The sequence below is a fragment of the Heloderma suspectum genome, chromosome 8 (assembly GCF_057233095.1).
Source record: "Heloderma suspectum isolate Gila_16-S chromosome 8, 16-S_ref, whole genome shotgun sequence".
Classification (NCBI taxonomy): domain Eukaryota; kingdom Metazoa; phylum Chordata; class Lepidosauria; order Squamata; family Helodermatidae; genus Heloderma; species Heloderma suspectum.
The window spans coordinates 43,690,259-43,704,644 of NC_139465.1; the positions used below are offsets into that span (position 1 = coordinate 43,690,259).

The following is a 14,386-nucleotide window of genomic DNA, read 5'->3' on the forward strand; positions in this document are numbered from 1 at the left end:
AAATAGCTTGTGACTGTCCTTTTTGCCAGTGAGAAGGGCTGGTTGGTTCAGTGTCTAGTATACAAGCTTCTACAGAGAGTGTCTCTTGGTCTAACTTTCCTGTTTCTCCTGTAGGATTCTCTCTTGCCTTATGGAGCACTTGTACACTGAGAAGATGGTGGAAGATTGTGAGCACAGGCTCCTGGAGCTTCAGTACTTTATCTCACGGGACTGGAAGTGAGTGTTGGGAACTGGAAACTCTCCCTGGCCTTGTGGTCTGCAAGGGGACTTCCCAACGATACTGCCCCCTTGGAGATAATTGGATCAAGGGGGTCTTGTATTTTAGGATCACGGGTGGCTTTAAATGTCTAGTGATTCACTGTTCCAGTTATAAAAGAGGTTTTCATTCAGAAGCTGGAGAACTTGGTATTTGCACTTCCTTTATTTCCCATATGTAGGCATATATTCAACTAATGCCTACAGCAACCTTCCCAATCTGGTACCCTCCAGATGTTTTGGACTTCAACTGTCCTCAGCCGTAGCCGGCATGGCCAGTGGTCAGGACTGCTGAGAGTCGTAGTCCAAAATATCTGGAGGGCACCAGGTTGTGGGAAGGCTGGCCTACAGGATAGGAGGAGATAGAATTTTCAATAGAGATTCTAGCCTGGCTTCAAAAACTGCCTCCTGTATGTGCACTGCAGGGTGGTCCCCTCTCACCCCAAATCTAAACCTCCAGCTAGCTGTGGAGAACATCTCCATTTCAGTATCGCATAACAAGTAAACTTTCCTTTAGAGCCTGTTGCTCGTAAGGACAGACTTCTTTCCAGTCTAGCATATAAACTGTTGTCCTCCTAGATAGCTGCACCTTTCTGTCATACTCATTTTAAGAATTTGCGTATAGCATTATAGCCCCAAAGTGGCTTAAAGAAAATCTTCATGACAGTATTAAAATCTCAGACCACAAATGCTGAAATGTTTTATTAGTGGGCTTGAAATGTGTCCGGATCTGATTTCCTTGGAACTTGTCCCTCTTCTGGTTTTCAGTTCCAATTTGATACATCTCAGAAGTGAAACACTGTGTTGAGGGGAAACGCTGTTCTCCTTGATGGTAAGCAAAGGGCATCCTAGAACCTAATGGTGACTCCCACGATTCCTCTGCTTTAACAGGCTGGATCCTGTCCTTTACCGCAAGTGCCAGGGAGACGCATCTCGACTTTGCCACACACACAGCTGGAATGAGACAAGTGAGATGATTCCTCCCGGTGCTGTCTTCTCCTGCCTGTACAGACACGCCTATCGCACAGAGGAGCAGGGAAGGAGGGTAGGCCTGAGAAGTCCTCCTTTATCAGAAAATGAGTGTGATTTGGGAGGATGTGGTGGGTTTATCTGTGGTTCCTCAGGTAGTCCTTGAATATCCCTAAGGGAGCAGAGAAACCGAGCAGGTGGTTCTGGGAAAAACCGAGGAGATGAGCTAACCATAGCCCTCCCTGCAGGTCACCAGGATGTTGTGTGACCCAGTCAGCTTAGCTGCGAGGTTGCACGTGCACACAAGGATGTCTGTGTGCAGAGACTTCCACCCCCTTCTCTGCTGAAGACCTGGCCAGGCCAGTTGCTCTGCCGACATCTGTGACAAGGGCAAAGATACTGAAGGGCTGAAAAACCCATGGCGCCCATAGGTCCTGTGGAGGGGAGGGACCGTAGCCTGGCGGCAGAGCACATATTTTGCATGCAAAAGGCCCCAGGTCCAATCCCCGGCAGCTCCAGTTAAAGGAATCACTCAGCTGGTGATGGGAAAGACCTCTGTGTCCCTGAGACCCTGCAGAACCGCTGCCAACCAGAGTAGACAGCGCTGAGCTGAATGGAGAGATAATCTGACCTGGTATAAGGCAGACTTCTGTGACTTGCCAGGGATTTCCAGCCATGCATGGCACACCCTGCACCATGTTTACTATTGAAGCATGGATATAACAAATGGAGACCCGTAGTAATTCACATTTGGTGAAGCAGGCACGAAAGATGGAGTTAAGAAGTCTGTTGCAGCTAGAGAGGGAGAGAGAGTCTTGTGGTAACTTAAAAACTAACACATTTGTTATTGCAAAAGCTTTTGTGGACTAAAGTCTGACAAAGGTGACTTTAATCCAGCGAAAACTATGCCATAATAAATGTGTTAGCCTTCAAGGTAGGGATGCGCAACTCATGGCTCTTCAGAAGTTTGGGCCTACAACTCCCACAATCCCTCACCCTTGATTAGGCTAGCTTGGGCTGACCGGAGTTCTAGGCCAAAACATCTGGAGAAAACAATAGAGAGAAGAAAATGGAGAAATCCCGGGTGCCTATAGAAAAAGGTTTATTGTAGTTCTTTTATATTGGCCTGATGCATTTCGGAAATATTAATTTCCTTCTTCAGGGGCTACAATAAAAATATATACATATATCATTTTGGTTGTTTCATGTTACTCCAGAACATATAAAACATCTCAGACATGCCTAAAATAAATAATTACTATAAAAAAATATATAAATGTCACTACCAGTTTTAACCTGTGCACAATTAATGCTTCTTGCATTCATATAAAAATCAAGAAACCATTACTTTTACACTTATTAAAACCAACAAGGCAAAAAAATGAGAATGACAAAGTGCAAAGATTTGTTATTGTCTGTAGACATATAAAAAAACTTCAAATGACAACATCAGGATTACTTTAACCACAATAATTATCATATTAAAAATAAAACATCAATACTGGTTTATAATATTAAGAAACCTTCCTCACAGAGAAATAGACCAATGGCTTGTCTACCTTATATTACACACTTGAAAATGCCCAGCACCTTTTATATAAACATATTAGCAACAAATTATATAGATTGTGTTGAACTACCTTTATAACAAGGTGGGCTTCATGAAGTAAATTTGTAGAAAAGAAACTGCACTGTTTGTCAATAGCTCTCAAAAATGGCATCCCTAAAGCATTCTCTTAAAAGAGAGGATTTACCATGGGAAAAACCTAAACTCTAATTCCCTTATATTATGCCACCATTTAGTAAGATAATCAGACAAATTAAAGTCCTCACATCATCTTATTGTACAGATTTTTTTAAAAAAATAATTTAACAACAGGCATTTGTTCACCTGTAAAAATCTGTTCTTTAAAATTGCCTTAGATGGTTAAGAAACTTTATTTGAATGACCAGCAAGACAAATAGAAAAGGGAAGAGAGGTTAGGAATGCCTATACTAACAACTGTTTGATATACAACCTAACTACACTTTACTCCGTTACTTTTTGTGCCAAATATAAGCAGACCCTAGACTCACCAAAAAAAACATTGTAATCTTGTACGAGCCATAGTTTTCCCAGAAAGTTATTTGCTTAACACCCACAAACTCACCTGATCTTGTAGTCCATTTACTAAGACAGACAAACCTCATCTGTTTGTATTAGCAGAAAGGGTCCCATGGGCTAGCTTAAATCATTTGGATAAAATGCCCTTAATTGGCTACACTGGCCTAAAACATTGATGTTACATAAGGAAAACATTTCTCAGGAGATAAATGTTTTGGAATTTGACCCTTGGCAGTGTTTCTCCCACAGGAGAAGATGAATGAAGATGTTGATTATTTATGGTTGTTGTGAACGGGATAATTCTTTAAGTTTTTTCAGAATCAGGAAAGGCAGAGAGGAGTTTTTGCTGTTGACTAAGGAGGTTGTGTATGCAGCTGGCTCTGGCAGGGTCTGTTCTATTGAAAGAAAGTCTGTAGGCTTACCCAAAAATAAAGTTGGGGCAAAATGACCCCACAAAACATTCTGTAGCTGGAGTATGTGGTATATGTAGCTGACCATGGCCTCCGAACAACTCAGTGTCTTGTACACAGCATTTGTGGAATGCTGATAATGAGTTGAATTGCATAATTGGGAAATTATATGGATGCCACTCTGGCTGAACAGAATAATTTCAGACTATATGTGGAAGAGCTCATGTCTGAATGTATCCCATATAAACTTCCGGCAGATTGAGAACTACCATGTCTGGGGGAAGGAGTCTAATGGGAGCTTCTATTGGGCACAGTTCTTAAACAGGAAATCCTACCCAGCCACAGTCTGAAGCTTAGCAAAACTGTGTAACTTTTGACCCTGTGTTCCAGCTTATCATCTTAGGAAGGAGACAGCAGCCTATGGCAAGCTTTTTGGGCTCTGGGCACAGTTGGCAATTTGAGAAACTCTCCTGGGCACCACCCTCAAATGGCTGCCATGGGAGGTGTGGCAAAGGACAACTAACCTGGCCAAAAGACTGAGTACAGGGTGGGGGTGGGGTCTGAGCCCCAACACACAAAACAACTCCTTTGAACGCACAGTTTTCAGCACCAACAGAAACCTGTTTTATCCCAGCTGCCTGTAATAAAATGTGTTAATTAAAAGAAAAAGTGGGAGGGGCAGGTCACTTTGGTGAGCGCTGTGAAAGGTGTTTGGAGGCCCATTGGTGCCCTGGGGCATCACGGTACCTACCCCTGGCCTGAGCAATAACGCACCCCCTCCATTTTTTGTGCTCACCTTTTGGAGGAAGAAGGAGGCCGACTGTTCATGCGGGAGAGATCTGACAATCCTGGCAAACCACTTAATCATCTTGCAAGCCACCTCCATGGAGCCAGTTTTGCAGAGAGGTTTTCCTGTGGAGAAAGAAAGGGGAGGAATGGAGCATCTTCTTGCTTCTTGTTCTTGCCTCCTTCACCCAATGAGAATTATTGTGGGTTTCCACTTGCTGTTTATAACTCGTACTTTAGTAGTAAACATGATACAGGGTGCTGTGCACAGCTGCCCATCCCTGGTCGAGCTTGCAAAGTGCCAAGAACTTTAAATCCCTTGCAAGGCGTTGCCCTGGCTTAGCCGCTCCCTTTGACTTCTACTGGCCTGAAGATCTGAGCTTGTCCTACTAGCCTGGTACCAAGTATGTTTTTGAATGCCCTCTCTCAAACAACAAGGGTCCCTCCTCACAACGGAACTGTATCATGCATCTGCTTAATTTGGCAACTTTTACAAAAAATATCCCTTGAATCATTCCTTTATAACTGGGTGCCCATCCAAACTGCAAGGAAGGTATGAATTTGTGGGGACCCTGGGAGGAGGCCAAGAATATCATAGGGGATAAGGTCCAGATCTGAGCAGTTGGGATATTTCATCTGGAACAAATCTATATGGTTGTGCTTGGCAGTTGTCCCGAGAATGCAGAGCAGAAGTGCAGAGAATTCTGCACCAGCGAGCATTGGATGTGAAACTGGATCCAGCTCTTCAGGACAAGTGCATGATAGATCTGGGGAAGTGGTGCAGCGAGAAAACAGAGACTGGACAGGTATCTTGGGTGTTCATTTTCAAGCTTCTTCAGTAGGATGGCATTGCAGGGGCGGGGGGCTGATTGCTCAAAAATGATTTTGCCCTGCTGGATACGGATCTACTTTTGTACTTTAGTGAAGATCTGGCCAGCCTGTTTAAGGGGTATACTTCCCAGCAGCAGTGGTTGCATTAGTTGCAATATAAGTAACAAGCTGGATGCATAGAATGTAAAACTGTAATGATTTCATGTTGAACTGTTGTGTGTGTGAAACAAAACACATTCACCGTTAAAGTCTGCTTCCCTTTCTTTAAACATTCTAATAACTTGCAAAATTCAGAAACCTTTTGGGTTCAAAACTTGGCTGCACTGCATTGTGTGCTTAAATCAAGCTGCCGTAGGTGAACAGGGACACCCATAGATCTATCAGTGCTTCAGAAGGAGCAAATCTTGGTTTTCCCAAGCTCTTCTATTTTTATAGTTTATCCCAACCTAGAGGAAGAGTAGTAAGTAGGGGTGGCACAGGTGCCCACTTCGGTCCACAAATCTGTCAGACTACCAGCACCCATGCCTGTCGATCCCCTCCCGCTGAGCCCTCCCCCCTGCTCGAGCCCCTTCTGTGCTCGGCGAGCACAACTTACCCGGGCCTGTCTGCCTCCGCCACGATCGCCATGTTTTTAAAAAACATGGTGATCAGAACTCTCTGTCCATAGACTTATACGCAAAAAGCGCCATGAATCTTGCATATATGGGTGATTCACAGCGCTTTTTGCGTATAAGTCTATATGTGCACAAGTCTCCCTTCTTCCTTCCTGGTGCCCCAGCGAGAAGAAGGGAGACTTGCTCACGGGGAGAGGCACAGGTAAGTCCAGCTCCTGCCTTGCTTGCAAGTCTCCCTCGGCGCCCCAGCAGGAGGAAGGGAGACTTGTGCACAATGACAGGCACTGGACTTGCCCCACTGCCTCTTGTTGGCAACTCGCTAAGGGGTGGGCAGCCCCTGGGGCTCGCCGGGCACCCATGGGGCCATTCAAGGCTCGCGTGGTGGGGCTTGCAGGGGCAGGTGGTGGCGATGACTCAGCAAGCGCCTGGTGGGCACAGGCGGAGGTCAGTTCATCCATCCCTAGTATTAAGTTGCTGGGCCAGGCAGTAAATTTGATTGGGAAAGGGCTGCCTGCGCACCCCACCTCTGAACTCCACTGCGAAAGCATGAGTAGAAGTGGCGGTGATCGGCTTCGGTAGCATTGCCTCTTGCTCAGGAAAGCAGCATCATGTGGTGGATTCAGGGGATTCTCAGGGGAGTAATGAAATGAGCCTGCTCATGTTCTGTGTTCATTCTCTGTTAGGAACTTGAATGTCTCCAGGACCATCTGGATGACTTGGTGGTCGACTGCAGAGACATAGTTGGAAATCTCACAGAGCTGGAATCTGAGGTAAGCCAGTTTTCTCCCAAAGGGGAAGCTCCAGCTTCGTAGAGCTTCCACTTGGCTGTGCGAGCGGTTGCCAGTGGGTGGATGCTCACCCCCCAGTGTCTTAGAATGGGTGACAGTGTACGGCATTCTAGTCGAGGAAGGGGGAAGGGAAACAATCAGACCTTAATTGGCTGCTCAGAGAGAATGATCCAAGTATCACTGGAAATGAGGTGTAAGCAGCCATCTTTTTTAAAAGGCTACATGCATAGAGGCTGAGCCTTTTAAAATCACAAGTATCACTTCCTTTAAATCTGCTGAGGTTTGGTCATACCTAGCTGGACTCTGTTTGGGGCAGCAAACTTGTTGAGGTACTTGTTGAAACCAGTTCCTGTTCCCAAGGACATGTATTTAAATGTGGGGGTTGTTCTTCTTACTGGAGGCTCCTTGACCTGCATTTAGGATGGCTAACACCCAGGAAGGCTCTCCAATATTGATTACACTGATGTGTGTCCAACACATGCACAGCAGCATCAACTGTCTTAGGGTGAAGCCCGTGTTGAAAAAATTGGTCATGACCCTGGGTGGACTTAATGCTTTCTGTCCCTCTGGCAGGATATCCAGATAGAAGCCTTGCTGATGCGAGCATGTGAGCCAATCATCCAGACCTTCTGCCATGTAAGTGGCTCTCATTCATGCTTGTTCTGGCTCAGTTAAGGATTGGGCACTGAGTCTTTACCCATCACTATCTGTTTGCTGGTTGGGGTGGGAGGTGGGGGGGCTCCACCCATGTGCATGTCTGCCTTGTAGTGTTCCCCTTGTTGTTGAACATGCCTTCCTGGAAGGCCCACATGCGCAGTGTCCAGTGCGCTGCTGGCCTTTCTGCATGCCCAGTTCCCTTTTCCGAGCCTGGCTTCAGGCCTGGGTGGTCTACAAGCTTTTGGCTCTTCCTTTAAAATGACTTGAATTATCGTGAGCAAGTTGTTGATGAAAGAATTCTCTTGTGTTTGCAACAAGACTAAAGTTTGGCGCAATATGACTTAGCTGTTGCTGTGTCATAAACGACAGCATCCCTCCCTCCCTCCTTTCGTACTGTGATGTAGGAAAGCAGTGCGGTAGAAAAGCAATGATACCCTATTGTCTAGCCTGCCCTGATTGTGTTACAAAGCGCTTGCATGGCATTTCACAGGGCTATATTGCATTTTGGCTTTGCAGGAGCACTGCCCTGGTGCCATAGAAGCCTGTCATATGTAGCCTTGGAGGAACTGAGGAGCTCCGGGGCTAGCCGTGCCTTGGCTGGTGATTGAACTGTAAGGTTACAGTCAAAGCAAAGAGCAGCGCTCTGCATTCCCAAGCTTAGAATTATGGATCCCACTGATTCCTAACTGGAGCACAGCAGCTGCCAGGGAAGGAGCTAGATCCTGGCAGGTAGTCAGTCTGTCTTTTATCTCCTATTCAGGAAGTAGCGGATAACCAGATCGACTCAGGAGACCTCATGGAGTGCCTCATTCAGAACAAACACCAGAAGGAGATGAATGAGAAGTGTGCAATTGGAGTCACACATTTCCAGCTGGTGAGTGTGGTTGGTCCTTCAGACTGGGTGCCAGACAGCCACTGTCCCCTTCTTCCTTAAAGGCCAAAGCTCTTCCCAGCGGCTGGGAATTGAGCTCTTCAGGATGAATCTTTACTCCAATGTTGCCTTGGTTTACTTGCCACAAAAGAGTTTCTTAATTCTGACGGCTATGTGCCCTCAGACCACATCCCAACCATTTCCCCATAGATTAGTCATTCAATTTGCATGGCCCGTAACGGGAGGTAAGTAGTGGATGTGGTTGACCCCACTGTGGATGTTGTATTCAAATTCAGCCTCCCTGGAACTTGCCAGGGCTGAAGCAAAGCAAACAACAGTGGAGGAGCACCGGATAGTCCTGTGATGAGCGGCTTCTTGTGTCTGGCCCTGAAGGGAGCCCTCTTCCTTTGTTTTTAGGTCCAGATGAAGGATTTCCGATTCTCTTACAAATTTAAAATGGCCTGCAAGGAGGATGTGCTGAAGCTGTGTCCCAACATCAAGAAAAAGTATGTAGAAAGTTCTCCCTCGTGGCTGTAACTTGAGAGTGCGCTGTGCTTTTATTGGCAAATAGTTTATAGCCAAGGGCTTTGCGCCAAGACAGCCTTTGATCCAGATGGGAGATGTAATGCTTCTTTCCTCTTTAGGGTGGATGTGGTGATCTGCCTGAGTACCACGGTGCGCAACGACACCCTGCAGGATGCAAAGGAGCACCGGGTATCCGTGAAGTGCCGCAAGCAGCTGCGTGTCGAGGAACTGGAAATGGTAATGTGGAGGGACCATAGCTCAGTGGGTAGAGCACCAGCTTTGCATGCGGAAGGTCCCAGGTACAATCTGCACCGTATCCAAGTTTGGCTGGGAAAACGCCTGCCTGAAACCTTAGAGAGCTGCTGGCAGTTGGTGGCCAGTTTTACATGGTTTTACTTCGTACAAAGCAGCTTCCTCTGTCCCTGCACGAAAGTGCCTACATGAAAGTGCCCATTTGTTGCTCTGAGGCCACACAAGGGCTTCTCAAGGGATCCAGCTTGAACTCATGAGAATATTTGGCAGTCCCTCGGTGCTAGTTTGCTTCTCACTAATTATCCTTCTTATATTCTAAATCTGGCTTATGGTAGGTTTCTGTAGCAATGTTGGCTTTTCTGGGCATCTTGCCACAAGAAAGCAGCCTCCTCTGACTGAGCCAGGGCCGTCCCTGATGGCTGCAATGAGAAGGCCTTGCTCAACCAGCTCTCTGGGCGCAATAGAACTGCAAGCCCCTTCCTGGCTATTCTAAAGGGATCTTCCTGAGAACTCTCCTGGGCAACAAGGAGATGAGGCTGTGCTTTGATCCACACTGTGCTTAACGTCCAGCCTGATGAAGAGGCCTGTAGAACAGGAATGCTTGGTCTGTGCGCGCACACGCACACGCACACACACACACACATACACCTATGGATCAACGTGTCTTCCTTTGTCTTTTTAAAAAACTGGAATTCCTTTGAGTGTTTCAGTTTTGCACTCCCCTTGGGGTCTGAATTTTGTTTTAACATGATGATTTGTCTTGCAGACTGAGGATATCCGTCTGGAACCAGACCTTTATGAGGCATGCAAAACTGATATCAAGAACTACTGCCAGAACATTCCCTATGGCAATGCGCAGGTGATGATCCTTTACTTATTCGGTAGAATTCTTTTATTTATTTAAAGTATTTTTATTCCTCTTCTCAGCCCAAAAGGCTCCCAGAGTGGCTTACATATAATCAGTAAAATAGTCCCTGCCCTCAGGCTTACAATCTGAACATAAGAAGAGCCATGCTGGTTCAGACCAAGGGTCCATCTAGTCCAGCATTCTGTTCACACAGTGGCCAACCAGCTGCCCATGGGAAACCCACAAGCAGGACAGGAGTGCAGCAGCACCCTCCTGCCCATCTTCCCCAGTGACTGGTGTACATAGGCATACCGCCTCTGATGCTGGAGGTAGCAGACCCAACACATATGTTTCACTAGCATATTCTGGAGCACTTCTGATGGGCCCTCCCTCTCTGTCAACCTGTTGCAGAAAAAGCTAATTGTTGAGCTACCACATCAACTGTTGAAGGCACAAACAGCCCCATTTTAAATTCATTCTTGCATTTAAATTTTATTGATTCGTTTACTTACCATGAATTGAACTTTTTGCCACTGAATGTCTTCGCTAGGCTAAGTCCCCTCAATCTTATGTTGCCTTTAAGTTAATAGTCCTTGTAGTTCTTAACACTTCTCAATTTAACAACCTCCTTGAAATACATTGCCCAAAATGTACTCTGGGTGAGATTTCATCAGTGACATTATTGCTCCTTTTTTAGATGAGGTGCTTCTTAAAATAATACAAGAATGGCTTTTGCCTTCTTGTTCCACAGCATCATGTGTTCTGACCAGTGGGTCAGCTTCGCTAATTCCCAGCTCCTTTTTAGCAATGCTACCACCTGGTGGCCAGTTATCCTTGAGGTGTTTTCTTAACAGTGCTATTTAACTGCAGATTATTGAGTGTCTGAAGGAAAACAAGAAACAACTGAATACCCGCTGCCATCAGAAGGTCTTCAAACTCCAGGAGACAGAGATGATGGATCCAGAACTGGATTACACGCTCATGCGTGTCTGTAAACAGATGATCAAGGTAAGGAAGATTGGTTGATAAAGATGGGTTTGGCCTAGTTACTTTTTATAGCGGAGCGGTTAAGCCTAAAATAATTGTGCACTTCGGGATAAAAGTATGAAATTTGGCACACTTATACATTGACCTATACTGAGCCTTTTTTGATAGGAATGCCAGTAAGCAATGCTCCTGGGGGTTGGAGTGAGAGTAGGAGACCGACAAATGTGAAGTTCTACCTTCTAGACCAGAAGGTGGGCAGAAGATAGTTCTCCAGATGTTTGGGGCTTCAACTTCCAGAAGCAAGCATGGTTAGTGGTCAGGAATGCTGGGAGTTGAAGTTCAAAACATCTGGAGATCTATGGTCTGCCCACCACGTTCTAGACCACAAGCCAGGACAAAAATTCTTACCATATGTGATAAATAATGCTGAATGTGATTTTATCAAGGTCTGCACATAAAGGGATAGAAAATAGGGATAGATCTGCAGCAATCAGATGCGTGTAATCAAAAGTTATATAAACCTTAGCCAGGTGCCCCCCCCCCCCCCCGGCCAATGCAGCAAGGAGAAGCAACCTGCTTAAGGGGGCACCAGCGGGGTGTGTGTGTGTGGGGGGGAGATATACAAGAGCCAAAGTGCTTTGTCTGGTCACAACATCTTTGACATAGTGTCCTCTCAGTTGCTGACTATAGCATCTGTTTTGGCCCAATGCTGTCTTCAGGTGCCAGGCACTGTCAAGTGTACTGCCACGATGCCAACAGTTACCAAAATATATACGTATAAGTAAGGAACTGGGGTGTGCATCCCTCCCCCCGCCAAAAAGCTTTGGGCCAACCCAAACATATATCCAAACCTCCAGGAGATGGGTGTACATTTTTTTGGAAACAATATTTTGCATTGTTGAACAACTTTTTCTAATGATTTATTTATTTATTTATTTCATTTCTATACCGCCCAACAGCCGAAGCTCTCTGGGCGGTGCACAAAAACTAAAACCAAACAACACACAATAAAACAATTTAAAATATATAGAACATTAAAACCACAATATAACAATACAGCCACAATAAAACCTAGCAGCAGTACAGGAGTTTAAAATACAGATTTAAAACAGCAAAGATAAAAATTTAGAAAGCTAAAATGCCTGGGAAAATAAAAAGGTCTTCACCTGGCGCCGAAAGGAGTACAATGTAGGCGCCAGGTGAACCTCACTAGGGAGCTCATTCCAGAGCCGGGGTGCCACAACAGAAAAAGCCCTCCTCCTAGTAGCCACCCGCCTCACTTCCTTTGGCAGGGGCTCATGGAGGAGGGCCGCTGAGGATGAGCTTAAGGTCCGGGCAGGCACATATGGGAGGAGGCGATCCTTCAGGTAACCTGGCCCCAAGCTGTTAAGGGCTTTGAATGTTAACACCAGCACTTTGAATCGGGCCCGGAAATGGACTGGCAGCCAGTGCAGCTGGAAAAGTACTGGCGTAATATGAGCTCGCAGGCCAGTCCCTGTTAACAATCTTGCTGCCCTATTTTGGACCAGCTGAAGTTTCCGGACCGTTTTCAAAGGCAGCCCCACGTATAACGCATTGCAGTAATCCAGACGAGAAGTTATCAGAGCATGGATAACTGTAGCTAGGCTATCTCTGTCCAGATAAGGGCGTAGTTGGTATACCAGCCTAAGCTGATAAAAAGTGCTCCGTGCCACTGAGTTCACCTGTGCCTCAAGTGACAATTCTGGATCCAAGAGCACCCCCAAACTATGAACCTGATCCTTTAGGGGGAGTGCAACCCCCTCCAGAACAGGTTGAATATCACCTAGCCGGGCAGACGAACCACCCACTAACAGTACCTCCGTCTTGTGGTATGATCCACTTGCACGTTCATTTATTTTTAAATAATTTACAGGACAGGAATGGGGAAACCTTGGACCGTGGGCCAAATTTGGCCAGCCCATCTGACCCCTGGGGACTTGGGTGAGGCTCCCCTGAAAGCCCCCACCCCCTCAAAAGGGTGAGTGGTGCAGACCAAAAAGGTTTCCCACTCCTGTTATAGGGTCACATATCGTGAACCCATGTGTTCCTTGTCATTTAATTCTGTTGGGATTGTTCTCTGAGTGGAGAGTACAAACAGTGTATTTTTGTACACATTTACATTCACATAAGTAAATGTGAGGGAGGAATCTATATCAGGACATTTTTAGGCATGATCACTGCATGTCTAGGGCAAGTTTGATGCTTTTATCCCAAAGTGCCCAATTTGGCCAGATCCTTGCTTAACTGCTCCACTGTTAGAACTGGACCATAACGTGCCACTTCCAGAATAACATTTCTCCATCATGCAAGTATACATTGTAAGAGGAATCTGTGTGGATTTTGCTAGGAACATCTGTGGGCTTGTAAAACGGATTCCTGCGTGTTCAATCTCATGAAGTCGTCTTAGTTGTGTTGATTTACACAGTTATTCTGCAGAGGCAAATCTTTACCTCTGAATTGGCCGATCTTCTGTGTGTACCCAGAGGCTGTTTTGGCATGGGAAGAATCCTTAATATTCACAGTATCCTACAGTCAAAACCAAATCTGACCATTTTTTTGTTTAGAGTCTTGGGTCCTTAGTCTGCATATTTTTAAGCACTTCAAACCTACTTTTCCTGCCTTCAGGTGTTATTGGTGTGTGTGTGTGTGTGCGCGCGCGCGTGTGTCCAGTCCTGAACATCCAACTGGCTGGAAATTAGTGTGGCAAGTCTGGCTTGGCCAAGCTTCAAAATCTGGATAGGGAGCAGGCTTTCACCCCCTCCCCCCTTTCTGCTGCAGCTTAATGCTCTGTTAGAACTTCAGGCAGCCAGAGTGATGCAGACGGAGGTACAGCAAAAAGGCTTTTGAACTGCAGGGGTTGCTTTGATGGCTCATCGAGCGCTAGAAGGAGAGTCCAGTGGGAGTGCAGGTGACCTAAGCCCTATTCCCCCATATTCATGCCCTGTTTTTGGTTCAGTGCATTGTAGACTGGTTCAGCTATGCCTTTCCCACTTCTCCCGACATTAAGGAATACAGACATGAACGCCTCACTTTTAAAAAGATCCACTCCATGCCAAGCAACCTCTGGGGTGCACATTTGAGAGAGGCAAGTAAGACAGCCCTATTTGGCTTTGCCGTTTGGAGGACCAGAGTCTTGGCCAAGGATGAGAAATGCTCTTACTATCCCCTTGCTGAGTTGTAGCGTCTCTGTCTCCTTTGGCAGAGATTCTGCCCAGAAGCAGATGCAAAGAACATGCTGCAGTGTTTGAAACAGAACAAGAACAGTGAGGTGATGGATCCCAAATGCAAGCAAATGATCACCAAGCGCCAGATTACACAGAACACAGGTACTAGTGGGCTGTGTGGAATTAGGGGTGGGGCAGAGAACGGTGTGGCCTGCCCGCAAGTGCTGGGATCTTTATTACCTGTGCAGGATGCATTGTATTTGGAACTTTTCAGAGCACTTGTGGGACCCAGAGCAAAACCACCT

General features: G+C 46.1%; 1 protein-coding gene across 3 annotated transcripts in view; it reads left to right on the forward strand.

Moving 5' to 3' along the window:
* The window catches only part of GLG1 (golgi glycoprotein 1), an 88,645-nt gene that overhangs the window by 58,596 nt on the left and 15,663 nt on the right, over positions 1–14,386 (forward strand). For all 3 annotated transcript variants that reach the window (XM_084812201.1, XM_084812198.1, XM_084812199.1), the window contains exons 10-20: positions 115–216; positions 1,147–1,300; positions 5,193–5,330; positions 6,653–6,739; positions 7,331–7,393; positions 8,175–8,288; positions 8,703–8,791; positions 8,930–9,047; positions 9,829–9,921; positions 10,780–10,917; positions 14,120–14,243. In XM_084812201.1, coding sequence (XP_084668327.1) covers positions 115–216; positions 1,147–1,300; positions 5,193–5,330; positions 6,653–6,739; positions 7,331–7,393; positions 8,175–8,288; positions 8,703–8,791; positions 8,930–9,047; positions 9,829–9,921; positions 10,780–10,917; positions 14,120–14,243 — 1,220 coding nt within the window. The remainder of the gene's footprint in view (positions 1–114; positions 217–1,146; positions 1,301–5,192; positions 5,331–6,652; positions 6,740–7,330; positions 7,394–8,174; positions 8,289–8,702; positions 8,792–8,929; positions 9,048–9,828; positions 9,922–10,779; positions 10,918–14,119; positions 14,244–14,386) is intronic.